This window comes from Nycticebus coucang, chromosome 12, assembly GCF_027406575.1.
Source record: "Nycticebus coucang isolate mNycCou1 chromosome 12, mNycCou1.pri, whole genome shotgun sequence".
In the NCBI taxonomy this organism is placed as follows: domain Eukaryota; kingdom Metazoa; phylum Chordata; class Mammalia; order Primates; family Lorisidae; genus Nycticebus; species Nycticebus coucang.
Genome location: NC_069791.1, coordinates 101,243,697 through 101,271,256, shown reverse-complemented (window position 1 = coordinate 101,271,256; position 27,560 = coordinate 101,243,697). Strand labels below are relative to the sequence as shown.

The following is a 27,560-nucleotide window of genomic DNA, read 5'->3' as shown; positions in this document are numbered from 1 at the left end:
ACGCTCAAGCGGAGGGGACAAGCCAAGACAAACCCTAATGGGGGTATGCCCCCACCCACTCATTGAACCCGCCACGTCTAAGCACGGTGAGTGGGATGCAAAGGCTTTTGCTTAGGCCCCAGAACAGAGATTTGCATCAAATCTGGGCTTCTGTTCATCCTCCGCCCTTTACAATTGGTGTCTCCTTGATCCCCAGTTTCCTGTCACTAAAAAGGAATTTATTTCTGCTTTCTCTTATTTAAGGAGACACTGCAAGGAGAGCGTGCGAGGTACACGGAAAAGACCCCCCGCGGCAAATCGCGCCAGCAAAGTCAGCGATTGTTGAACTCCAGTTCCCACGCACTCACCAAAGGGGGCGTGGGTGGACAGCTGCGACCCACGTGACCTCCCACCCGCGCCGGCCAGTGGTTTCTGTAGGGGGCGTGGCTTGGTGGGGCGGCCGAGCCACTATCGGCCTGGAGGCGGGGCCAGTAGCGGGAGGCGGTAAAGGAGCTGGGGGCGTGGCCTGGCGGGTCGGAGGCGGCGGCGATTGGCCACAGGTTGTGTCGGGGCGTAGCCGCAGGCTGCGGGCCGCGGGTGGGGCCACAGGCAGCAGGAGTTGCGGCTGCTGGGCTTGCACCTGAGAGCTGACTCCTGATTCCTCGAAGCTTTGCCCGCCGCCGTCTCCGCCGCCATGAACCGCTTTAAGGTGTCCAAGTTCCGGCACACGGAGGCTCGGCTGCCCCGCCGCGAGGTGAGCCCGGTCTGTAGGCCCTGCACTCTCACCCCTGGTCCTGGCCGGCTGCCCTTCCCTCAGCTCGGGTCCCTCACCAGGACCTCCAGAACCAGAGCCCTCCTCCCTTAGGGCGCCCCCTTCAGGTCTCGGCCCTGCTGTGCACGTCGTTCAGTAGCCACCGGAGGGGAGAGTCCGGCGCTCCTGTGACTCTCTCTGGCCGCCCTGGTAATCCTGGCTGTTTGTCCCGCTCGCCCACCTCGCCCCGGGACCGCCGAGGCTGCGCAGCCCAACAGGCCAGGGCCAAGGCCTGCGAGGCCGCCTGCCTTCGTGGTTTCCGGTCCGCCACGCACGGGAGCCAGGGCTCGGGTGCTGCTGGAACCCGGCTCCTCCCGCTGCTCCTGATCGCCCCTGCCCCGGGCTAGGGTGTGGAAGAGATGCCCTTCTCTCTCCCGGCCTCGGCTAGTACGAGGTGTCTGCTGAGGGAGGGAGCCCCTCCATCAGACACGCACCCCTCCCTTGGGTTTCCGCCAGCGCTTCCTCTTCTGCTGGGCCAAGCTCTTGCCTTACTCTGGGTGATGCTGCCAGGGTCTGGGTGGGGCCTGGGGAAGCCTGAGCAGGTGAAACCCAGAGGAAGAGCTGAGCCAATTGCTGGGAGCACCTCGGACCTCGAAAGGGCAGCAGGACTGATGCGGGTTGTGCTTCAGGGATGATGCTAGCCCTTGTCTGCTGCTTCCTGTGTTATTTAGAAGGCATGGGAGTATCCTCGGATAACTGGGCCTAGGAATTGACCTCTAGTGACCCTAGAGCACGTCAGGGCAGCCTGGAACAGAGGCTCCATTTTCGTTCCCTGGGCCGTGTTTCTTCTGCATCACAACAGCGATCATGACAGCTTTTTCTTTCTCCTGTAGCTTTATAGCCTCATGACAGAGACACCCAGCAAACAAGGGCATTGCAAGTTTTAATAAGTACGTTCAAGAACACACATGAGGGGTAAAATGGAGAATGGTGAGGTGGGGCATAATCTCGATAGGGTGGTCAGGAAAGGCTGATTGGAGGAGGTAACATTCAGCTGAAGCCAGAAGGATAATTGAGAAGGAACTTAGTGGAGGAGTGGAAAGTGGAGGAATGGATGTGGATAGAGGGCAGTGACCAGAGAAGCATGGTGACAATGAGTCCAGAGCAGTCCTTGCAAAGCTAGAAGGCCACAGAAAGAAGTTGGGTTTTATTCTGAGTGCAGATGAGGAGCCATTGAAAGACTGAGAAGGGAGTGGCGCCTGTGGCTCAGTGAGTAGGGCGCAGGCCCCATATACCGAGGGTGGCCGGTTCAAACCCAGCCCCTGCTGAACTACAACCAAAAAATAGCCGGGCTTTGTGGCTGGCGCCTGTAGTCCCAGCTGCTCGGGAGGCTGAAGCAGGAGAATCGCTGAAGCCCAAGAGCTAGAGGTTGCTTTGAGTCCGAATCCAGCCCAGGCCTGCTAAACAACAGTGACAACTACAATCAAAAAATATCCAGGCGTTGCGGTGTGCACCTGTAGTCTCAGCTACTAGGAAGGCTGAAGCAAGAAAATCACTTAAGCCCAAGAGTTTGAGGTTGCTGTGAGCTATTATAGCATGGCACTCTACTGAGGGTGACACAGTGAGACTCTGTATCAAAAAAAAAAAAAAAAAAAGGCAGTCTCTCTGAGTACAGTAAGTACTGCTTGGAAGGGTCTAGAGAGTGCTTAAGGGGCCATGGTTCTTGCTCCTGGGTGGGCCTCAGTCTTGCAAATTAAACAGATAGGTGTGGAATCAGGGACTACAGCAAGAGCTTAAAACAGTTTATGTTAGGGAGGTGAAAGAACAGATGGTCTGTTCTCCTTTTCAAATATATTTCCTATCACTATGGGCTCCAGTACCTTTCTATATTTCCTATCACTGTGTTTATACAGAAAACATTAATCAAGAGGGAAAAATAATGCAAGGTACTGATGTTCTGTAGCAAGTGAACATTGAAATAGAAGTTTCAGGTGGTGGAAGGGATTTCCTAGAGGCTTCAGGTGGGTGGACTGGGAAATATGGGTGCTCTTTAATCAGGGGTAGGTAGGAGGGTCCAGCAGTGCTTTGACACCAATGGAGAAATACATGGACCTCACTGATCTCAGTTTCAGAAAAAGTTTTCCTCTGCCTCCACATGTGTGGCCTGCATCTTTTAGTCACCTGTGGGACTTTGTGGAGAGGCATGGTCTGATGAGGCCAGGCCTTGATATTTCCTCCCTCTGAGCCTGGGTGTTTTTTTCCCGGTACATGGAGGAGGTTTTTAGCAATATGTTTGAGGAAGCTGAGTCTGAGGTCCTTGCTTCTCTTTTCTCTGCTTTTCTCTCTCTCTTTTTTTTTTTTTTTGGTTTTTGGCCGGGGCTGGGTTTCAACCCGCCACCTCTGGCTTATGGGACCAGCGCCCTACTCCTTGAGCCACAGGCGCCGCCCTGCTTTTCTCTCTTCCTGTAACAGAAAACCCCCCCCCACACACACACACACATATACTGCTCAATTAGCCTTTTCCACCTGAGCTTTCTTATGACAGCCTCTTTCTTCTTTTTTTTAATTTTAGAGACAGATTCTTACCTTGTTGCCCTCTGTAGAGTGCTGTGGCATCACAGCTCACAACAACCTCCAGCTCTTGGGCTTAGGTGATTCTCTTGCTTCAGCCTCCCGAGTAGCTGGGACTACAGGCGTCTGCCACATCATCCAGCTATTTTTTTTTGTTGTTGTTGTGGTTTTGCTGGGGCTGGGTTTGAACCCGCCACCCTTGGTATATGGGACCAGCATCCTACTCACTGAGCCATTCCGTCCAGCCTTTTCCCTTTTTTTTGGTATTTTTCATTTGTGTTCATTTTTTTTTAAATGATACCATTTATTATCTCACAGCCCAATCATTCGTGTTTATTTTTACCACAAAACAAAATAACTGGAAATGCAAGTGCTTGGTACTACATCCTTCTGAGGCTTAAAAGCCCATTAATAAGCACACTGTATCTGTCATTGAGAGGGCAACTTTTGTTTTTTTTTTTTGACAGAGCCTCAAGCTGTCCCCCTGGGTTAGAGTGCCGTGGCATCACATCTCACAGCAACCTCCAACTCCTAGGCTGAAGCGAGTCTTCTGCCTCCGCCTCCCAAGTAGCTGGGACCACAGGCACCCGCCACATGCCTGCCTATTTTTTGGTTGCAGCCATCATTGTTGTTTGGCAGGCCTGGGCTGGATTCGAACTTGCCAGCTCAGGTGTATGTGGCTGGCGCCTTAGCCACTTGAGCCATAGGTGCTGAGCCAAGAGGGCAACTTTTTAAAATAAACACAGCCAGAAGAATCTCCTCAAACAGACACTGAAATCATTGTTCCCTCCCCAGCCATGAGGGAAAAGGGAGACAGATGTTGTCCCCTACTTGCATCATGGGACTCTCCCTTTCTCCTCCGACCTCCCTACCCTCTCCCACACAGGTCAGACCATCTGGGGAGGTAGCAGGGAGAAAAGGTAATGCTCAGTCCTCCATGGCAAAGTCTATGGTCTTTTCCTCCTGGTCCCACACTTTGTAGCGCAGCAGCACATGCAGGCGATGCGGGTTGTCTCAGGTGGGCAGCAGCATAATCTCTCCTGAAATGTCAGTGTCTTGCTCCATTTGCACTGGCTCATTCAGATAAAGGAGCGCCTGCTTCCAGTGGGTGGCCGAGTGAAAAGGTGACGTGGACAGCACCAGGGGTTTCTCCGACTCTCCATCAGGAAAGATTATCTTTCTTTTCTTGGGCTGAGACATCTTGGCAGCTGCCCAGCCTCTTCCTTTTTATTAGGGAACTGCCTTAATAAGCAAAATTGTCTCCTTAATGACTGAGGTTACCATTTTAAGAACATTTTGCATATTCTAAGGGACTGGGTGAGTGGGGTAGGGTTTGATCCAAAGGAATGCATCTCTAATGGTATAGGTTTAAGGTGGAGTTTCTGGATTTTGCTCTACTCCCCTGCTTTAGGTAGGAAGAGAGAGGCCTGATCCTTGCCACACACTTCTTATTCTTTATTTGCAGGCCTGGATCAATGACATTCGGGCTGGGACCACCCCCTCATGTGGGAACCACATCAAATCAAGCTGCAGCTTGATAGCATTCAACTCAGACCGTTCAGGTAGGGGAGTGGCTATGGATGTGGAGATTCAAACATCCTCACCCCAGATAGGGTGGGGAGGAAGGTATCAGTGGGGACTTAGAATGGTTTGGTGAGGGGGGAGGTGTTGTCAGTGGGGACTTGGAATGGTTTGCTCAGAGGTAAGCACCACACAGGGCCTTGGACCCCTACTTACTGGCCAAAGTGCAGTAATCAGAGACCTTGATTAGGACATGTGTGTATAGAAACCATGTTGATTATGGTTTTCAAGAACATGGCTAGGAAGGCTGGGAAGTGACTGCCGCTTCTGTTTCCAGCTGTCCCCATATGTTTCTTCCTCTTCATCTATGGGTCCAGGGATGCCAGGGTCAGTAAGAAGACACGATTTGAAAAGCCTAGGTTGGCTCAGTGCCCATAGTGTAATGGTTACGGCACCAGCCACTTACACTGAGGCTGGTGGCTTTGAACCTGGTCCGGGCCAGCTAAACAACAATGACAACTGCAACAAAAAAATAGCCAGGCATTGTGGTGGGCACCTGTAGTCCTAAGTACTCAGGAGGCTGAGGCAAGAGAATTGCTTAAGCCCCAGAGTTGGAGGTGGCTGTGAGCTGTGATGCCATAGCACTCTACCCAGGGCAACACAGTGAGACTCTGTCTTAAGAAAGAAAAGAAAAGCCTGAGTGGTGTTGGTTGGCACTCTGTTGGTTGCTAGTGATAGCTCAGACCTCAAACTGACTTAAGCAAAAAATGGATAATTTTTGGCTTGTCTATGAATTGGGGGCTTCAGACAGAACTGTGTCCAGAAACTCACATGTATTATTGGCCCTGACTTCTCACTCATTCCCTCAGCTCTGCTGCCTTTGGTGTTGGCTTCTTTCTCAAGTAAAGGTGGGAAGAGTGACCTTGAGCTGACCTCTGATCTGACCCTTAATATGAACAGAGAACCTCTTTCCCCATGTCTTCCATTCATCCATTGCATGGATGGTTCTTGCATGAGCCAAGAGTCTAACCCTGGGCCAATCACTATGTTCAGAAAGTAGTGGTCTTGTGATTGGTGGAGCCTTTGAGAAGGTCCAAGGCCCTGGGTCTTGTCTCCTCTGGGAACCCCTGGATGGGGAGGTACATGGTCCCTTCTAGGCCCAAAGTCAGAGATCCTGTGTTTATTTAACAGGTGTGCTGGGCATTGTGCCTCTGGAAGACCAAGGAGAGGATAAGAGACAGGTGGTCCACTTGGGCTGCCATTCAGGTAAGTGGGTGATTGACCAGGAAGCCTAGAACTTGCTCTTGCCCACCTCCCTCCATGCCTATTATCCTACACCCCATGACTTGCCAGGTCTCTCTCGTTGTTCTTGCTGTGCATTCTCTGAGAGATGGTGGCCTTAGGAGGCTGCGTTGGGGTTTAGGGTTCCAGCCTCTGCACAGAGGCAGGTAGCCATTGCTGCAGGTTGTGGAGCTAGTGGAGGGTGATGTGCGGCTGCCAGCTGCAGGCTGGTGTGGGCTCCTTGTCACTGCTGAGGACTCAAACCTGTGTGGTTCTTGGCCCTGCATTCTCTCCTGGAGCTCAGTAGGGCACCCGTCCACATTGGCATTCTCAGGGCCTTCCAAGGAGGTGGCTGTGCTGGGCTACACGGCTAGAGATGGGCCCTCACAAAGAGAATTTTTGTCACAGCAGCTGCTTCTGGGGGTACCCAGCAGTCCACCTGGCAGCCTGCCCACCTGAGGAAGCAGTTTGCTTGCCTCAGGCTGAGGAATACCCATGCTTGGCCTCGCCTCTCCCTGGCCAGCTGTAGCAGCTCTGGGCCCAGGCTCTCTGGCCTCAGTTCCCAGTTGCCTATTGATCCTTGGTTCTAAGGCTGCTGAACAGCACCCATGCAGGGTTCTGATGATGGTGGTGGTGGCAGTTAATAACAATGATTATTGTTATTAATGAAGATTTGTGGAGGGCTCTCTCCGTGCTAAGAATGTTATCTGCATTTTTTCATCTAGTCTCTTTAAAAAATGTTTTTATTTTTATTATTTTTTTTTTTTTTGAGACAGAGCCTCAAGCTGTCACCCTGGGTAGAGTGCTGTGACATCACAGCTCACAGCAACCTCCAACTCTTGGGCTCAAGCGATTCTCCTGCCTCCGCCTCCCAAGTAGCTGGGATTACAGGCACCTGCCACAACACCCGGCTATTTTTTTGGTTACAGCCGTCATTGTTGTTTCGTGGGCCCGGGCTGGATTTGAACCCACCAGCTCAGGTGTATGTGGCTGGCACCTTAGCCACTTGAGCCACAGGCGCCGAGCCTTTTATTTTTTTTGAGAGACAGAGTCTCAAGCTGTTGCCCTGGGTAGGGTGCCGTGGAGTCACAGCACACAGCAACCTCCAACTCTTGGGTTTAAGTGATTCTATTGCCTCAGCCTCCCGAGAGCTGGGACTACAGGTGCCTGCCACAATGCCAGGCTATTGTTTTTGTTGTTGTTGCAGTTGTCTTTGTTTTATCTGGCCTAGGCCAGGTTCAAACCCACCAACCTTGGTATATGTGGCCAGCGTCCTACCACTGAGCTATGGGTGGCGCCCTACCCACTAAGCTATGGGTGCTGCCCTAAAAAAGCTTTTTTAATTTTTTTGAGACAGTCTCACTCTATCACCCAGGCTAGAATGCTATGGTGTCAGCATAGCTCACAGCAGCCTCAAACTCCTGGGCTCAAGTGATCTTCCTGCCTTGCTTCTCTGGTAGCTGGGACTACAGGTGCCCACCACAAGCCTGGCTAATTTTTCTGTTTTTAGTGGAGTAGATGGGGTGTCACTCTTGCTCAGGCTGGTCTCGAACTCCTGATCTCAAGGGTACCGCCCCTCCCGCCACACACCCCCAGAGTGTTACATTTATAGGTGTGAGCCACTGAACCCAGCTAAAGTTTTATTGTTTTATTTATTTATTTATTTATTTATTTTGGAGAAAGAGTCTCACTTTGGTGCCCCCAGTAGAGTGCTGTGGCATCACAGCTCACAGCAACCTCAAACCCTTGGGCTTAAGCAATTCTCTTGCCTCAGCCTCTCAAGTAGCTGGGACTATAGGTGCCTGTCACAATGCCCAGCTATTTTTTTTGTTGTAGTTATCTTTGTTTGGCAGTCTGGGCTGGGTTCAAACCTGTCGGCTCCAGAGTGTGTGGCTGGCGCCTTAGCTGCTGAGCTACAGGTGCCGAACCTAATTTGATGATTTTTTATTAAGATTATAGAGTTGTATACAACACCATATAATTTTAGAACATTTCCATTATTCCCAAAAGATCCTGTGGGCCCTTCTGTGTTTAATCTATTTCCAGTCTATAATGCTAGGGTACCACAGCCTCTAGCAACTGTTGATCTGCTTTCTGCCTTTGTAGCAGGTGTTTGCAGACTACTGTCATGGCCAAATCCAGGCAGATTTGTAAGTAACTCTAATGGAACATGGCTATACCTGTTCATTAATGTATGATTTTTGCTGCTTTCTTGCAACTGCAGAGTTGAGTAGTTGTGATAGAAAATACGTGGCCCTGAAATCCTGAAGTATTTTCTACCTCACCCTTTGCTGGAAATTTTTGCCTCTATCTGCCCTATAGACTGGCCTTTTCCAGAAATGGACTCACGATATGTATCTTTCAAATCTGGCTTCTTTCACTTCTTAGCATAATGTTTTAGAGATCCATGCATGTTGTAGCATGTGTAAGCACTCTGTTTTCTCATCTAATTTCAAAGCAAGTTTTAAAATAACCCATTTTTCAATTAAGAAAACTGAGGCTCGGGCGGCGCCTGTGGCTCAGTGAGTAGGGCGCCGGCCCCATATGCCGAGGGTGGCGGGTTCAAACCCAGCCCCGGCCAAACTGCAACAAAAAAATAGCCGGGTGTTGTGGCGGGCGCCTGTAGTCCCAGCTGCTTGGGAGGCTGAGGCAGGAGAATCGCGTAAGCCCAAGAGTTAGAGGTTGCTGTGAGCCGTGTGACGCCACGGCACTCTACCCGAGGGCGGTACAGTGAGACTCTGTCTCTACAAAAAAAAAAAAAACTTAACTGAGAAAACTGAGGCTCAGTGAATCCATGTCTATTTGATCCACATATGTTTGCTTTGGATTTATTTATTTATTTTTTTTAATAGAGACAGGTCTTGCTATGTTGCCTAGGTTGGTCTTGAACTTCTGGCCTCAAGTGATCCTCCTGTCTTAGCCTCTCAAAGTGCTGGTTTAATGAGCCATTGTGCCAAGTCCTTTTTGATGCTTTTTACTCATGAAGGAGACAGCCCAGGTCTTTTGCAAGGTGATGAGCCCCTGTTACTAGGGCTTTCCAAACAGAAGCTGGACCAGGCTTCTGTGGGCAGGCTGTAGTCTCATTGTGGCTATAGCTGCCCTGCAGGTACTAGGTGCCATCTTGCCCTGGCGGTGCTGGTGGTGGGAGAGGGTGCTTTGCCTTTGGGGTCCCTTTGTCCCCTTACCTGAGGATCACTTCTGCCTTCCAACCTAGCACCAGGGGAACAGACCCACGGGAAATATCTGGGATGCATTTCTGGGGTGCAACTGAGGGCCTGGTCTGCTGGGGAAAGGCAGTGTCATGTCATCCTGAGGGGTGCAGGTTCTAGAGCCAGGCTGCCTAGGCCTGACCCTCAGCCTTGCCTCTTCTTTGCTGTGTGCCTCTGGGCAAGTTGCTTGCCCTCTCTGAATTTGGTGTCCTCATCCCTCAGTTGGAGATGCTGTGGCAGTACCACCCAGTGGATCCATATGGGGATTTGGTGAGGTCCCTGCATGCCTAGCACTTGGCACCACATCACTAGTATGTGCTGAGTGCTCAGATGCCTCAATTGTGTTACCACATCTCATCCCCCAGGGACACCAGACTGCTTGAGCTGGTGGCTATACTTGGCTAGGGGTTGCCCTGCCCAGCAAGGATCCCCCAGGGTGAGGGTGGCAGAGGCCTAGGTCTATCATGGTCTTGCCAATGAGACTCCAGGCTGGGGCTATCCCATGGATGCCTATCCACATCTGCCCCATCTCTTCCCTATTTCCTTCTGCTAGAAGGAAAGTGGTCCTCCTCAGCCCTACTGGGGACAGATAGCAAGGGGTGGTGGCTGTGCTTCTGGCTGTGGTGACGCAGGCCTGCAACTCTGGTCTCACCCTATTCACCCTGCTGCCTTCCACACCTTGTCTCTACCCCCGCCCCCAAGACCAGCAGCCTCTCTTTACCTCTGGGCTCTAGTCATTCTGCCCCACCCCCTGAGCTGAGCTGCTTGGGTTCCTGAGTTGCAGAGAACTAACGCCAACTCCAGCTTACCTAGGCTAAAAATGGATTTACTGGGAAGTCCTGGGGACCTTCCACAATGGAAGCAGCAGCCTAGCTGTGTCACTTTAGGAGGGGCTGGGCTGGGCAGCTTCGTTCATGCAGGTGCCTTATAATCCAAGGGGCTTCCTGTCCACTTCCTGTCTACCTCCTGATGCCAGGGCCCTTGGCTGTTCTGGGTCAGCAGGTCTCCTGGGGACGTGTATCAGGCATGGGTCTGTGGCATGTGTCCCCATTGTGTCCAGAAGTGCCCTGCTTTGGAGTGGTGGAAGGTATCACTTCAGAAGCCCTTGGCCTGGGGAGGATCATGCTGGGTTGGAAGCAGAATGTCCCAGTGGGTTCAGCCATCCTTTTCCCACAGACCTGGTCACCGACTTGGACTTCTCTCCCTTTGATGACTTCCTCCTGGCCACGGGCTCAGCTGATAAGACGGTGAGTGGAGTCAGGTAGAAGAGCTGTTCCGTGTCCCCTCCAGGCTGGGGCTCCTGCCCCACTCTCGTATTTTCTCACCCTCTGACCATACCATGTAGTTCCTGAGTTCGCTTTCCTTCCCTCCTTTCCCCAGTGTGGGGTATGCAGCTCCCAGCCTCAGCAGCAGAGGCAGACGAATTGTCCTTGACGGGTGGAGGATGTCTGGTGGGAGCAATTTTCTAGCACGGGCCTCACTGAGGTCAGGGGCAGCACTAGGCAAGGCTCCCTGGAAGTGGCAAGGCCTCCACCCTGGCTCACAGATGTCAACTTTCTCATAGGTGAAACTCTGGCGACTGCCCACCCCAGGCCAGGCCCTGCCCTCGGTGCCTGGAGTGGTGCTGGAGGAGGACCTCCCAGTGGCCGCACTGCAGTTCCACCCTACTTCAGATGGTATTCTGGTGAGCGCAGCAGGCACAGTGGCGAAGGTCTGGGATGCATCCAAGCAGCAGCCTCTGGCAGGTACAGGCCACCTTGCCCTGCCCTCCAAGGCAGCCCTGTCCAGACACACTTCATTTCTTTGTTGACATTCCCTTCTACTCCATGCAGGCATCTATTTTCAGCAATTTTAGCTGTTGATTTTTTGTTTGTTTGTTTTTACATAGAATCTCATTTTATAGCCCTTAAGGGAGTGCTGTAGCATCATAACTCACACCAACTTTAAACTGATTCAAGCAATCCTCTTGCCTCAGTTTTTCTATTTTTAGTAGAGATAGGATCTTGCTCTTGCTCAGGCTGGTCTCCAACTCCTGAGTTCAGGCAATCTGTCTGCCTCGGCTTCCTGGAATGCTAGGATTACAGGCGTGAGTTACCATGCCCCGCCCTTGTATTTTTTTTTTTTTTCTGTTGTTTTCCTCCATTTTTCTAAATAATTTCCTTACATTTATTTCTAGAAATTGTTTTCGGTTTTAAAAACAAACTGTTGACTTCCCACCATGGTAGAGGAAGCTATTGCTGCTAGAGTACCACCCCTACATGCACATTTCCCCCCAGCCTCCTTGTGGGTGATCACACACTGGGTCATCCCCCTGGGTCATGATTGCACTAGTGTGACAGGCATCTGAGCTCAGAGGTGCACTGTGATGACTTCACACAGTTCTCTGCCAAGGGTCCTCCCTGACCTGCCGATCCCTGTTTTAGAGGTAAAGCCACAGAGGCTCAGAGAGTTGAAAAACTTGAGGGACATACTTGTCCCAGAGGGTTGTGCATAGTGTCCAGAGTGGACTAAGTACCCACCCTCCAGGGCTGGAACCTAGAGGCCTGTGCCCTGCCAACTGAGGGTTGTGAAGAGTACAACCAGGAGTCCTAGAGACTCCCTCCCAACAGGACCAGTCACTGGGCATTCACCTGGTGCCCATTGTGGAGTTGTCTTGTGCTGTGGGGGATAAGGGCATGAAATAGAAGGTGCCATGGGGGCTCGATGACCCCTCTCCACTTCTGCCTCACAGCATCCCCAGGGAAGGTGTCATTCCTGTGGTACAGATGAGGCTCAGGAGATTAACTAACTTAGCCAAGGCCACAGTGCAAGTGGATGACAGGGCTGACATTAATTCCAGGAGAGTAAATCTCGGTATGTGGTTATTTATTGCTTCAGAACAAGTTACCTTAAAATGTAGGGGGTTAGAACAACTATAAACAATTATCCGATAGCTCCCAAGGGGCAGGTATTTGGGGGTTCCAGCTCAAGGTCTTTTGTGGGGCTGCCACCATTTGAAGGCTTTACTGGGACTGGAGGCTCTGCTTCCACAATGGTGCCCTCATAGGATGCCTCAGTCCTGTGAGCACTTAAGTGCCCTGCCATGCGACAGCTGGTTCCCCCCAGAGTGAACAGTCTAGGGGAGAGGGAGCAAGGAGGAAGAGGAAGCCACATGCTATCATTTCCAGCAGATTCTGTTAGATAAAAGTCACTAAGTCCTACTTACACCCAAGAGGAGGCTCCACGTTTTTTTTTAATTTTTTTGTTTGTTTGTTTGTTTGTTTATTATTAAATCATAGCTGTGTACATTAATGTGATCGTGGGGCACCATACACTGGTTTTATAGACCGTTTGACACATTTTCATCACACTGGTTAACATAGCCTTCCTGGCATTTTCTTAGTTACTGTGTTAAGACATTTATATTCTACATTTACTAAGTTTCACATGTACCCTTGTAAGATGCACTGCAGGTGTAATCCCACCGATCACCCTCCCTCCGCCCATCCTCCCTTTGTTTTTGTTTTTGTTTTGAGACAGAGTCTCACCATGTCGCCCTTGGTAGAGTGCTTTGGTGTCACAGCTCACAGCAACCTCAAACTCTTGGGCTCAAGCGATTCTTTTGTTTCAGCCTCCCAAATAGCTGGGACTACAGGCGTCTGCCATAACGCCTGGCTATTTTTTGTTGCATTTGTCATTGTTGGTTAGCTGGCCTGGGTCGGGTTCGAACCCACCACCTTTGGTGGGTGTGGCTGGCGCCGTAACCACTGTACTACGGGCGCCGAGCCGGCTCCACGTTTTGAATGAAGGTAGATTAGCTTCCTAGGGCCACTATAAAAAAGAGCCATGAACTGGGTGGCTTAAAATTTATTCTCTCAGTTCTGAAGGCCAGAAGTATGAGATCAAGTTGTTAGCAATTGTCATTTCCTCCTGAGGTGAGAGAAGGTCTGTTCTAGCCTCTCTCCGGCTTCTGTGGCCTTAGGCATTCCTTGGCTTGTCCATGGTTATCTTCTCTGTGTCTTCATGTGGCTTTCCCTCTGTGTACATCTCTCTGCTTTTCATAAGGACACTTTGCAGACTTCAGCTTAACTTGAACATCTGCAAAGATTCTGTAGACAAGGTGACATTCACAGGTACTGGGGATTAGGACTTTAACATTTTTTTGGGGTGGGGGGAACACAATTCAACCCATAACAGGAGTTTCAGAGGACATATTTTACCACCCCACTCTATGGGAGGCAGCAGAGATGGCGGGAGCTGAGGCCCACAGCAAGAGTGACCCTGTGGGGTGGGGGGATTTGGGGGAGTGATTAGAAGTGAGCCTGGGAGGAAAGTAGAACTGGGCCATGGAGCAGGGATCCTGAGAAGGTTGTTGGGTGGCAGCACAGTCAGATGAGGGCAGGGCGGAAGGAAGAAGCCTGTGCGTACAGGTACAGAGTATCTGGAAGGAGCTCCCTCCAGCTGAAAGGGACCTCCCCAAGCTGCTGCGCTTCCCGTGGGAGTTACCCTATGCCAGGCCCACCTGTGCCTGCTTCCCTGGTGCCCTCATTGCCCAGGCCCTTACCTTGGCTGCTTCTCTGCAGAGTTGGCGGCCCATGGGGACCTGGTGCAGAGTGCCGTCTGGAGCCGAGATGGAGCCCTTGTGGGCACGGCATGTAAGGTGAGCAGGCAGGTGGGAATGCTGGGGTGCTCTGTATAGGCACCTGGGGCTGTGCCACCGGGCCCTAAGGTTAGGATAGGCATGTATGGGCTCCTACCCCAGCTGCCTCTCGGGCCTCCTGCTCACATCTGCATCTGGAAGCCCCCATCCTGCCTAAGTCTGAGTCCCTGACAGTTAAGAGCCCCATGTTGGCTGATGCAAGTACTTAGTTTGTGCTGTTTAGTGTCCACTTCCCCCGTCAGCCAGCCAAACCTGGCCACCTGTCTGGTTTGTCTGAGCTGCCTTTCTTTCCATGAGGCTCATATTAGCCTCATGCTGCTGGGCATGGATGAGCAGACCTGTGACATGTGCTCTGAGATGTTTGGAGAGGGGCAGGGCAGGCAGGTGCCAAGGCTGGTGAGTAAGGGCTGTACTTAATGTACTGGGGCAATGGGAAAGCAGAGATGTAAGAGGCCAGAGAAAGGTAGGTGGCTCCAAGAGGTAAGCAGATAAGCATTTGGAACCCTGTGGACAGCATGGCAGGGTGGGCAGTGTCTGTGAGCAGAAGAGTTGGGGGGAGAGTGCCATCCTGAGACGGGGTGGGTGTGGAAGCCCTTTGGGAGGAGGGGGTAATGGGGTGGTAGAGGGCAGGGGTGTGAGGCATGGTGGGTCACGGAGCTGGCTTCTGGTCTCAGGAGGAGAGGCCCACTAGAGAGATGGGACACATGGTAGGCATGGCAGCTAAAGGGGCACCATAGTGTTTAAGCAGGGACCTGCTCCTGCTCCAGGGGCAGCTATAGGTGCATTATGGAGCTGGCAATAGCTGGAGATGTCTGAGCGGAGGTGTCAGTTGAGTCTTGACCTAGGTGGGCTCTGACCAGACTCTAGGCTAAAGGAGAAAGGTGGGTGGTGGTGTGGATTTGCTCATTAGGCAGTGGGAGCCTCAGGAGCAATTGAGAAGGGTGGCCGGCAGGATAACAGCCTGCAGGGAACAGGTAGAAAAGGAAAGCCAATGCAGGGTTGGGGCCTGAGACCTTGGGCCAGGGGCTTCCTCAGGATATGGTGTCAAATCTCTGGGGGATATGGGCCACTGTGTGACCTTTTTTTTTTTTTTTTTCCAGTTTTTGGCCGGGGCTGGGTTTGAACCCGCCACCTCTGGCATATGGGGCCGGTGCCCTACTCCTTTGAGCCACAAGCACCACCCCATTGTGTGACCTTTGAGGTGGAGTGCTCTGGGTGAATAATGGATAGGGGTGAGGGAATGGAGCAGGAAGGGGAGGGGACCAGCTGTGAGTGCCCCTGTACCTGTGGTTCTAAATACTTGCAGGGACCCTATTTCCAGCGTTCTCTTCATTACTCTGCTTTTGTGGAAGCTGCATTTCCCAGTCTTTATCACTTTTCCCCTGTGTTGTTCCCTGAATTATGGGTTCCAGACACTGGCCTGAGACCTGGGGGTCAAGGTGTAACAAGACTTGGCTGTGGCCCCTCAGCAGCCTCTATGTGTTGGGGCTTAGCTTTGCTAGGATTGGCTTCCCAGGAGAGTGGGCTAGGGCCAGTCCTCAAGGATAAGCTCTGGTTGAGAAGGAGGGATTAGGTGTCCCAGGCAGAGAAGACAGTCTGGGCAAAGTCTCCGCAGGACTCAAAGGTGACTGCTTTGTGGCTGTGACCTCCCCTTTTTTCCCCAGAGATCTGCTCTGCTCCCTGTCACTGGTATGTTGGTCCAACACCTCCTCCTTGGGGGTCTGAGACCATTTACCAGCAAAGTTGGGCAAGGAAGGACACCAAGCAAGGCTGTAGGTCACCAGGGACCTATCTGTGTGATGGCATTCCTGTGATCTGCTGGGAGGACCACTTCTTTTCTTGGCTGCTGGTTTCTTGCAAGGAGGAAATAGGAGTGGAAGCACATGGAATTCCTTCTGTTTGCTACACTAGATGCAGAGCTTAAAATTGCAGGGATGGGAAACACATTTTTTCTAAGTGGGTGGTGAGAGTGATGCTTGGTGTGGTGGTGACTTTCCCTCCTCCCCTAGGTCTGGTTCCCAGGCCTCGGTGTCTACCTGTAGGGAGGTGGCATCTTTCCAAGCTACCCACATCTGTCAGCACATGCCAGGACCGATGGTGACCTCAGTCTTGCATTCACTGCCGCCTGGCTTTGCTATAGAGGGGGCACCTGGGGATCCTGGATGTGTGTACATCACACAGGAGGCCCTTGCAGTGTGGGGTTGCCCTTAGGACCAGGTGGAAATGCCCCTGGGTGTGCAGAGGTGAGGGCTTGTCCTGAGCATTAGAAGTAGCTGGTGCACAGACCACCCCAGTGGTCGTGGCCTGACTCTGGGTTTGTGTAGTGGAGTGTGGGGGCCACACTTCCTCTGACAATATGTGCGGTTGGGGAAGCTACACTGCCATGGCTGGGCTCCATCCCAGCCCCACCTCCCAGGACGCAGCCAGGAGGAAAGGAGAATACGGCAGCCGCAAGAGGGCGTGCGGGCCTCGTGATGGCTGGTCTGGAGCTGCTCTGCACTCTGAGTGAGCCCTGCGCCCCTTCCGGGCAGCTCCTTGCGCTGTTCTGAACCCTGTAACCAGCAGGAATCTCTGGGAGGTGGAGTGGGTGCTGCTGCAGGGCCCAAGAGAGAGCCCTCAGTGCAGAGCTGGCGCTGAAACCCAGGCTGTGTCTGTCACAGCGCTTTGGGATTTTCTCCTACCTCCGTTTCTCCCATGTCCTGTCTCTTGCTGCCTTGTCTCTGTGTCCTTGGTCTCCAGTTCTCTCTGCCCCTTGCCACTGTCATCTGTCTCTTGTCTTCTCTGTCCTCTCTCTGGTCCTCCCCATCCTTGCCCTCTTTCTCTCACTGTCCTCACCTGTCTGATCTCTGTTTCTGAGCAGCCCGCTGAACCCAAGGCTGTAGAGCTGGATAGTGTTAAAGGGCTAATTCTAGGACAGTGCCTGGTGCCTGCTTGGCACACCACCGGGACACATTGCCAGCAGTGGCACAGAACCCGGGGCCCTGTTGAGGTGTGCCAGGGAGGCTTGACTTTTGGGGTGCTCTCCAGGCAGGCCTCTTGCTTTGTCCACCTGTGACCTTGCCCAATGTCCCCTCTGTTCCTGCTACCCACCTCATGTGGCTCTCTCCTCCCCCTGATGTCACATACCAGTAAGTTCCTGTCCCCACACCTTTGCTAATGCTGTTCCACCTACTTTGAATACCTTTCCCTTCCTGGCACAAGCTCTGCTTGGCCTTTGATGTTCAGCTCAGCTTTGAATTCCTCCCCAGAATTTCCTGTGACCACCCCTGGGTTTCAGAGCCCAGCACTTAGCCACAAGCTCAGAGTAGCAGGGACTGTTTTATTTATTTATTTATTTGAAAGAGTCTTACTATGTCGCCCTTGGTAGAGTGCTATGGCGTCACAGCTCACAGCAACTTCAAATGCTCGGGCTTAAGAAGCAATTCTCTTGCCTCAGCCTCCCAAGTAGCTGGGACTACAGGTGCCTGCTACAATGCCTGGCTATATTTTGTTGCAGTTGTCATTGTTGTTTAGCTGGCCCGGGCTGGGTTCAAACCTGCCAGCCTCAGTGTATGTGGCTGGTGCAGTAACTACTATGCTATGGGCGCCAAGCCCAGGGACTGTTTTGTTTTTTTGTTTTTTTTTTGAGACAGGGTCCCACCTTATGCCCCTGGGCAGAGTGCAGTGGGCGTGGTAGCTCACCGCAACCTCAGACTAGGGCTGCGGGCACCCCGCTGCCTCAGCCTCCGGAAGCCCCTGAGATTACAGGCGCCTGGCTAGGTTTTTCCATTTTTTTCATGAGTCGGGGTCTCACTGTCGCTCAGGCAAGTCTCGAACTCCTGAGCTCAAGCAATTCTCCCTCCTCAGCCTCCCACAGTGCTGGGATACAGGCAAAAGCCACTGCACCTGGCCAGGGACTGGTTTTTTTATCTCCCAGGTCAGGGCTGTGCACAGACCAGAAATTCCTATAGTTTTCCCCTTTGTTTTGTTTAAGCACTTTTTTTGTTGTTGTTGTTTTTTTCAGTTTTTCGCCAGGGCTGGGTTTGAACCTGCCACCTCTGGCATATGGGGCCAGCGCCCTACTCCTTTGAGCCATAGGTGCTGCCCATGTTTAACCACGTTTTTAATTAATAGGCTTTTTTCTAGAACAATTTTTTTTTGGTTTACAGAAAAATTTGAGCAATAGTAAAGAGATTTTCCATATACCTCCCTCTGTCCCTCCTTCCTCATTCTCTCCTATCCTTAACATTGGTGGGGTACAGTCCTCACAGTTGATGAGCCAATGTTGATACATCATTATTCACTAAGGCCTATCGTTTACTTCAGGGTTCCCTCTATGTTGTACATTCTGTGGGTTTTGACAGATGCCTAATGTCGTGTAATTACCTACCATTCCAGTATCTCACAGAAGAGTGGCACTGTTCTAACAATCCCCTGTGCTTCCTTCCCCAAAGCTCTGGTAAGCGCTAAACTTTTTGTTGTCTATAGATTTGTCTTTTTTTTTTTTTTTTTTTTTTTTTGGTTTTTGGCCGGGGCTAGGTTTGAACCTGCCACCTCCGGCATATGGGACCGGCGCCCTGCTCACTGAGCCACAGGTGCCGCCCTATAGATTTGTCTTTTCCAGAATGTCATATAGTTGGAATCTGGTAGTATATAGCCTTTCCACATTGGCTTCTTTCACTCAGCAATATACATATATTTAAGGTTTCTTCGTGTCTTTTTGTTGACTGATAGCTGTTTTTTAAATTGTGGTTAAAAAACACATATCATAAAATTTCCCATCTTTAAGTGTGCCATTCAATAGTATTAAGTGTATTTACATTGTTGCAAAACAAATCTCAAGAGTTTTTTCTTCTCACAGAACTGAAACTCTATACCTATTAAACAGCAGTTTCCCTTTACCCCACTCCCAACTCCTGGTAATCAACATTTTACTTGCTTTATCTACCATTTGACTACTTTAGATGTTTCATGTAAGTGGAATCATATAGCTTATCCTTTTGTGACTAACTTATTTCACTTAGCGTAATGAAATGGTAAATCCTCAAGGTTTATTCATGTTATATATTGCATATGATAGGATTTTTTTCTTCTCTTTTAAGGCTACATAGTATTACACACACATATATCACATTTTGTTCATTTATTTGTCTGTAGACCCGTGGACTGTTTCTACCTCTTGGCTATTGTGAATAGTGTTGCCATGTACATGGGTGTGCAAATATCTCTTCATGACCCTGCTTTTAATTCTTTTGGATATATACCCAGAAGTGGGGTTGCTGTATCACAAGATAAATTGTCGTACTGTTTTCTTTAGTGGTTGTAGCATTTTACAATCCCACTAACAGTATGCGAGGGAGGGTTCTAACTTCTCTATACCCCCACCAACACTTGTTATCTTTGTTGTTGTTTTATAGTAGCCATCCTAATGGGTATGAAGTGATATTTCATTGTGGTTGTGATTAGCATTTCTCTGATTATTGAAGTTGAACATCACTGATGTGCTTACTGACCATTTGTGTATTTTGTTTGAAGAAATGTCTATTCAGTGTCCTTTGCTCCTTTTCTTTTTTTTGAGACAAGAGTCTCACTGTGTTGCCTTCAGTAGAGTGCCTTGGCATCACAGCTCACAACAACCCCAAACTCTTGGGCTTACGTGATTCTCTTGCCTCAGCCTCCCAAACAGCTGGGACTACAGGTGCCCACCAAAGCACCTGGCTATTTTGTTGTTGTTGTTGTAGTTGTCATTGTTGTTTAGGAGGCCTGGGCTGGGCTTGAACCCGCTAGCCTCGGTGTATGTGACTGGTGCCCTAACCACAGAGCTATGGGCAGTGAGCCTGTTTGTTCCTTTTTAAAATCAAGTTATTTGATTTTTCTGTTGTTGGGTCATAGGAGTTCTTTATATATTCTGACTATTAACTCTTTATCAAGTACATGATTTGCATATATTTTCTCCTATTCTGTACATTTTCCTTTCAATCTGTTGGCTATATCCTTTTTTTTTTTTTTTTTTTTGTCTCACTATTTTGCCCAGGGTAGAGTGCAGTAATGTCATCATTGCTCACTGTAGCCTTGAACTGCTGGGCTCAAACTATCCTCATATATCAGCCTCCCAAGTAAGTAGGACTACAGATATGGGCTACTACACCTGGCTATTTTTTTGTAGACACAGGGTCACTCTTGTTGAGGCTAGTCTCAAACTCCTGATCTCAAGCAGTCTCTCCACCTTGGCCTCCCAAAGTGCTGGAATTGCAGGTGTGAGCTACTCTGCCAAGCCAACTGTATCTTTTTATTGGGGAGGGGCTGGGGGGAGTTGCCCTGGGTAGAGTGCCTTAGTGTCATCATAGGTGATAGCAACCTCAAACTCCTGGGCTCAAGTGTTCCTCTTGCCTCAGCTTCCCAAGTAGCTGGGACTATAGGCTCCGGCTACAATGGCCAGCTAGTTCTTCTATTTTTTTTTTTTTTTTTGAGACAGGGGCTCACTACGTTACCCTTGGTAGAGTGCTGTAGCATCACAGCTCACAGCAACCTCAAACTCTTGGGCTTAAGTGATTTTCTTACCTCAGCCTCCTGTGTAGCTGGGACTACAGGCACCCACAACAATGCCCAGCTAATTTTTTTTTGGTTGGCGTTGTCGTTGTTTAGCAGGCCGGGGCTGGGCCTATTCATTGAGCTATGGGCACCAAGCCTAGTTGTTCTATTTTTAGTAGAGACGGAGTCTCTCTGTTGCTCAGATTGGTCCCAAACTCCTGAGCTTGAGCAATCTATCCACCTCAGCCTCCCAGAGTGCTAGGATTACAGGTGTGAGCCACGGAGACAGGCTCTGTCTCTTTTTCCCCACTTCTTTCCTTTCCTTTTTTTTTTTTTCCCCAGCAGTTTTTGCGCCGCCTTTTTTTTTTTTTTTTGAGACAGAGCCTCACTATGTTGCTCTTGGTAGAGTGCCAAGGTGTCACAGCTCATAGTAACCTCAAACTCTAGGGCTTATGCAGTTCTCTTGCCTCAGCCTCTCGAGTAGCTGGGACTACAGGCGCACGCCACAACACCTGGCTATTTTTTTGTTGCAGTTGTCATTGTTGTTTAGCTGGTCTGCGTTGGGTTCAAACCGCTAGCCTGGGTGTATGTGGCCAGCGCCGTAACCACTGCGCTACAGGTGCCAAGCCAGCTCTGTGTCTTTTGATGAAGAAAAGTTTTTTGAGTTTGATGTAGTTCCATTGATCTATTTTTGGTTTTGCTGCCTATGCCACTAGTGTCACATACAAGAAATCATTGTGAAATCCAGTGTCATAATGCTTTTCCCCTATATTTTCTTATAGGAGTTTTATGATTTGGGGTCTAATTTTTTCTTTTGTCACTGAATAATGTACTGCACTTTATTTATCCATTCACCTATTGAGGGACATTTTAGTTACTTCTAGTTTTGTAATTATGGGATAAAACTACTGTAAACATTTATGTTGGCTCATAACCATAGCACAATGGTTATGGTGCCAGCCACATACATCGAGGCTGGCAGGTTTGAATCCGTCCTGGGCCAGCTAAAACAACAATGACAACTGCAACAAAAAATAGTTGGGTGTTGTGGTGGATACCTGTGATCCCAGCTACTTGAGAGGCTGAGGCAAGAGAATCACGTAAGCTCAAGAGTTTGAGGTTGCTGTGAGCTGTGACGCCATAGCACTCTACTGAAGGCGACATAGTGAGACTCTGTCTCAAAAAAAAAAAAAGGGGCAGTGCCTGTGGCTCAAAGGAGTGGGGCGCTGGCCCCATGTGCCGGAGGTGGCAGGTTCAAGCCCAGCCCTGGCCAAAAACTGCAAAAAAAAAAAAAAAAGGAAAAAACATTTATGTTGACATAGTTTCTAATTCCTTTAGGTAAATACACTGAGCATCACAATTGCTGATATCATAAGAGTATATTTAGCTTTGCAAGGAAGTACCAACTTGGCCAGGCACGATGGCTTACATCCCTAATCCCAGCACTTTGGGAGGCTGGGAGGATTGCCTGAGGCTGGGAATTTCAAACCAGCGTGGACAATATATCAATATGAAAACTCCATCTCTCCAAAAATTTTTAATAAACAGTCAGGTGGGCTGGGTGTGCTGGCTCATGGCCTATAATCATAGCACTCTAAGAGGCTGAGGTGGGTGGATTGCCTGAGCTCACAGGTTTGAGACCAGCCTGAGCTAGACCTTGTTTCTAAAAATAGACGGGCTTTGTGGCCGGCTCTAGTAGTCCCAGCTACTTGGGAGGCTGAGGCAAGAGAATTGCTTGAGCCCAGGAGTTAGAGGTTGCTGTGATGCTGTGGCACTCTACCAAGGGTGACAAAGTGAGACTTTGTCTCAAAGAAAAAAAAAAAACACCCCGGTGTGGTGGCAAGCACCTGTATTCCCAGCTACTCAGGAGATTGAGACAAGAGGATCCCTTAAGCCCAGGAGTTCTTTTTTTTTTTTTTTTGAGACAAGAGTCTTACTCTGTCACTGTGGGTAGAGTGCTGTGGCATCATAGCTCACAGCAACCTCAGACTTTTAGGCTCAAGTGATCCTCTTGCCTCAGCCTCCTGAGTAGCTGGAACTATGGGCACTCACTACTACACCTGGCTGTAAGCGCAGGTGTTCTATTACTGCACCCTAGCCTGGACCTAGGCAACAAGGTGAGACCCTGTCTCAAAAAAAAAAAAAAAGTGAGAAAATACCAGCCAACTGTCCTCCAAAATGGCTATACTATTTTTCATTTCCATCAGCCATAAATAAGAGTTCTGGTTGCTCCACAGCCTTGTCAGCATTTGGTATTGTCAATTTTTTGGATGTCAGTCATTCTACAATAGCAGATGGATGGTAAAATTTTGTTTTAATTTATAGTTCCCTAATGACATATGATGCTGAGCAGGGCTGTCAAACCTTTTCTCATTTCTGACAGGTGTTAGAAGAATAATTGTCGTGGGCCACACAGTAAATACACAAACCCTAAGGAAAACTGATTAGCAATAAAAAAGTCTGTGTATACTTTTCATAATATCTGATACCACAGATATCAAGAAATTAGGGGGCGGTGCCTGTGTCTCAGTTGGTAAGGCGCCAGCCCCATATACTGAGGGTGGAGGGTTCAAACCCGGCCCTGGCTGAACTGCAAACCAAAAAATAGCCGGGTGTTGTGGCGGGCGCCTGTAGTCCCAAGCCCAGGAGTTGGAGGTTGCTGTGAGCTGTGTGATGCCATGGCACTCTACCTAGGGCCATAAAGTGAGACTCTGTCTCTACAAAAAAAAAAAAAAAAAAAAAAAGAAATTAGGGAAAAAAGTCCTCAAAAAATCAGCATCCAGCCTATAGGCTACCGGTTGCATACCCCTGAATTGTTGAGTGTCTTTTTACATGTTCATTTTTTTTTTTGAAGGATAATTTTTATTATGTACAGAAAACTCAACAGTGTACAGTTAGCCCAGTTTAGTGGCAAGTTCTTTTTTTTTAGACAGAGTCTCACTATGTCACCCTGGGTAGAGTGCTGTGGCATCATAGCTCACAGCAACCTCCAACTCCTGGGCTTAAGCGATTCTCTTGCCTGAGCCTCCCAAGTAGCTGGGACTACAGGCGCCCGCCAGAATGCCTGGCTACTTTTTTTTTGTTGTTGTTGTAGTCATCCTTGTTTGGCAGGCCTGGCCGGGTTCAAACCTGCCATCCCCAGTGTATGTGGCCGGCGCCCTAGCTATTAAGCTACAGGCGCTGAGCCAAGTGGCTATTTTAGCCTTTGCCTCTTCCAACTTGGCACTGGGAGCCACAGATTTAGGACCCAGGACACTACCTCCCCAGTGACAATGGATCTCATTGTATGTGTTGTATTTGGTCCTCAAAGCTCCCGCCAGCTTAGCCAGAGCTCCTTTGTCTTCTGAGTTAGCCTATGTGAAGGCAACAGTGGTGCAGGTCTTCCTGTGTGGACTAGATGTTCCAGCCTGGCCTTCCCCTTGCTAATGCAGTCTCCTCCTTCTATGCAGGCAGGTAGGACCACAGCCACCTCAATGGGAGCCATGTTGTGTGTAGTTACCACCAGCTGAGGCTTCTTAAGAAGTTCTTTGCCAGGGCCAGGCACAGTGGCTCACACCTATAATCCCAGCACTCTGGGAGGCCCAGCTGGGTGGATTGCCTGAGCTTACAGGTTCAAGACCAGCCTGAGCCAGAGCGAGACCTTGTCTCTAAAAATAGCTGGGCTTTGTGGCAGGCACCTGTAGTCCCAGCTACTTGGGAGACTGAGGCAAGCGAATCACTTGAGCCCAAGAGTTAGAGGTTGCTGTGAGCTATGATGCCATGGTACTCTACTGAGGGTGACAAAGTGAGACTCTGAGCCACAGGCGCCGCCCAACAAAGTGAGACTCTGTCTCAAAAAAAAAAAAAAGTTCTCCATCAAGTTTGTGACAGTGTTAACCTTTGCTCGAAGGACAGGTGGTCTCTTAGTGGGGTCATTCCTTTTGCTGGCAGCTTCCTTCTCAGCCTGGGCCAGCAGTTGCTGCTGCTTCTCTGGTTTTGTCTCTGGTAGGCCAGCTTCAGCAGCTGAGTAGCTGTTTGGCTGTCCATAGCCTGGGTGAACTGCTTAATCAAAAGAGGCACTTTCGGGTGCTGCATGTGGCTCAAAGGAGTAGGGCGCCGACCCCATATGCTGGAGGTGGCAGGTTCAAACCCAGCCCCAGCCAAAAACTGCAAAAAAGAAAAAAGAAAAAGAGGCACTTTCAGCTGCTTTGTAGAGGATGGCTCTTCTCCGTTGCAGCCAGATGTAGCGGGGCCATTTGACAAAGTGGGTAAGGTCCCTTTTGGGCTGCGTGTCCTGTCCAATGCCAGAGTTCTTCGGCCTTTCTCAAACAGGAGATTCATCCTTCTTGGCCTCCCACTTTTTCATGATGGCAGGGGCCAAGTCCACCTTCTTCCTCTAGGCTTTCTCTCTTTTTGGCATCTTGGCCTCTGGAGCAGAAAGGTACACATTCATTTTTCATTTGGGTATCTTTTTTGTTGAAGTATCTGTTCAGGTCTTTTCCCCATTTTTTTTTTTTTTTTTTTTTTTTGTGGTTTTTGGCCAGGGCTGGGTTTGAACCCACCACCTCCAGCATATGGGACTGGCACCCTACTCCTTGAGCCACAGGCACCACCCGTCTTTTCCCCATTTTTAAATGTAGTTGTTTTCTTATTATTGAGTGTTTTTTGTATATTTTGGATATAAATCTTTCATCAGATATGTCTTAGAAAGTTTTTCCTCCTTCTGTGGCTTGTCTTTTTATTCTCTCGATGGTGTCTTTCACAAAACAGAAGTTTTCAGTTTTAATGAAATCCACTTTATCAAGTTTTTCTTTAATGAATTGTGCTTTTGGTGGTATATCTAAAATGTCATTGGCAGACCTAAGCTTACCTAAAGTTTTCGTCTATGTTACTGTCTAGAGGTTTTATAGTATTGTTTACATTTAGGTCTCTGATCTATTTTAATTCTTGCTAAAGGGGTAAGGTCTGTATATAGATTCTTCACCCTCAATGTGGATATTCAATTGTTATACATCATTTGCTGAAAAGACTATCTTTTCTCTGTTGTGTTTATTGCCTCTGTTCCTTTTTTAAAAAATCAGTTGACCACATCTGTGTAGGTCTTTTTTATTTTTGTTTTTATTTTTTTATTGAGACGGAGTCTCACTTTGTCACCCTCAACTCTCGGGCTCCAGTGATTCTCTTGCCTCAGTCTCCCAAGTAGTTGGGACTACAGGCACCCGCCACAATGCCTGGCTATTTTTTTGTTGCAGTTGTCATTGTTGATTTTAGCTGGCCCGGGCTGGGTTCGAACCCTCCATCCTCTGTGTATGTGGCGGTGCCCTACCCACTGAACTATGGGCGCCGCCCCAGTCCATTTCTTTAGATCTTTGATTTTTTTTCATCAGAATGTTATGGGTTTCCTCATTTAAATCTTGTACTTTTTTTTTTTTTTTTTTTTGAGACAGTGTCTTACTATGTTGCCCTTGGTAGATTGCTGCGGTGTCCCAGCTCACAGCAACCTCAAAGTCTTGGGCTTAAATGATTCTCTTGCCTCAGCCTCCCAAGTAGCTAAATCTTGTACATATTTTATTAGATTTGTAATTAAGTACAAAAGGTCCCTGATTTACAATTTGTTTTACTTTACAGTGGTATGAAAGCTGTAGGCAACCACAAGCTTTTAGAATAGTGACTCTCTGGGCTGCAGTTTTGACTGAGGTTATTTTCAATTTGTGATGGGTTTATTGGTATACAACCCCATCATAAGTCAAGGAACATCTTTATTTCAGCTTTCTGGTGCTGATACAAATGATGTTTTTAATTTTGAATTCCAATTTATTGTTTTTTCAAAGTATGAAATGGGAATCTGTGGGGCCGGGTGAGTGGCTCATTCCTGTAATCCTAGCACTCTGGGAGGCCAAGGGGAGTGGATTGCTTGAGCTCACAAGTTTGAGACCAGCCTGAGCAAGAGTGAGACCCCATCTCTAAAAATAGCCAGGCATTGTGGCAGGTGCCTGTAGTCCCAGCTACATGGGAGGCTGAGGCAAGAGGATCACTTAAGCCCAGGAGTTTGAGTTCGCTGTGAGCTATGATGTCATGGCACTCTACCAAGGGTGACAAAGTGAGACTGTCTCCCGCCTCCCCCCCAAAAAAGAAAAGAAAATAGGAATCTGTGTAGATGGAAATAAAGTGGATCGTTTATCCAATTGGAGACATATGAAAAATAAAAAACAAAACGAAGTAGAGCTATGCTAAGATGTGGAAAACTGATCAGCCCCCACCTTCCCCACCCTTGGTCCTGCAGCAGTAAGACTGTGGCCTTGGGGCAGCACCTGTGGCTCAAAGGAGTAGGGCACCAGCCCCATATATTGGAGGTGGTGGGTTCAAACGCAGCCCCGGCCAAAAACTGCAAAAAAAAAAGACTGTGGCCTGTGTTGTTCAAGACCTTTCTCCTGCTCAGCAAACTTGTGGAATGTACAAGCTGTACAACTTTTGTGTATCAATAAAAAAAAGTAAACAAAAGATGCAGGATCATGGTCCCCACAAATAGAGACTGTGTTGTTCATTTGAACTACAGTAGAACCACACCATGCCATGTTATTCTACAGCTGCCTTTTTGTGTTGAACAATTTATTATGGGTGAGCCTGTAAATAGTCAATGAACACAGATTCTTTGTGTATGCAAACACATATGCACACATGGACACACACACACACAGATTATTCCACAGAAATAAGGCTGTATACGAGGTATAGATATTTTAGTCTAATAGTCTTATCTGTTTCCATGCTTATCTTGGAGTAATTGAATCAGTAACTGTGCTGAATGGGTGGTTGTGATGTGTAGGCTTTTCTTCCTGGCTAAATGCTAAATTCTTTAAGTGCAGAAATGATGCCATCAAATGAGCCTACCATAGGGCTAAACACACCGGAAGCAGCTTATCCTAGGATTTGGTTTGGGACCTCCGTTTATTGCTCCATGAAGGGGTCATGGTAACAGCCCCGCTCCATAAGGTAGCTGGAAAGACCAAGACACATTGTGCTATGTGTCCAGCATGCCTGGTATGCGGTGGGTGCTTACAAAGGTGAATTCTTGTCACTTCGTTTACTGTTCTGGGTAGCTGGCAGGTAGGGGGGTTGC

At 49.2% G+C, this 27,560-nt stretch overlaps 1 protein-coding gene and 1 pseudogene across 1 annotated transcript in view; one reads left to right on the top strand and one right to left on the bottom strand.

The window, feature by feature from the left end:
• Positions 1 to 555: 555 nt before the first annotated feature.
• CORO7 (coronin 7) overlaps positions 556 to 27,560 on the top strand; it is a 63,690-nt gene continuing 36,685 nt past the window's right edge. The window contains exons 1-6 of the mRNA XM_053554314.1: positions 556 to 733; positions 4,767 to 4,863; positions 6,014 to 6,088; positions 10,489 to 10,559; positions 10,877 to 11,057; positions 13,875 to 13,951. Of these exons, the coding sequence (XP_053410289.1) occupies positions 674 to 733; positions 4,767 to 4,863; positions 6,014 to 6,088; positions 10,489 to 10,559; positions 10,877 to 11,057; positions 13,875 to 13,951 (561 nt within the window). The 5' untranslated portion in view covers positions 556 to 673. The remainder of the gene's footprint in view (positions 734 to 4,766; positions 4,864 to 6,013; positions 6,089 to 10,488; positions 10,560 to 10,876; positions 11,058 to 13,874; positions 13,952 to 27,560) is intronic.
• On the bottom strand, positions 16,027 to 24,860 carry LOC128561088 (60S ribosomal protein L7a-like; annotated as a pseudogene).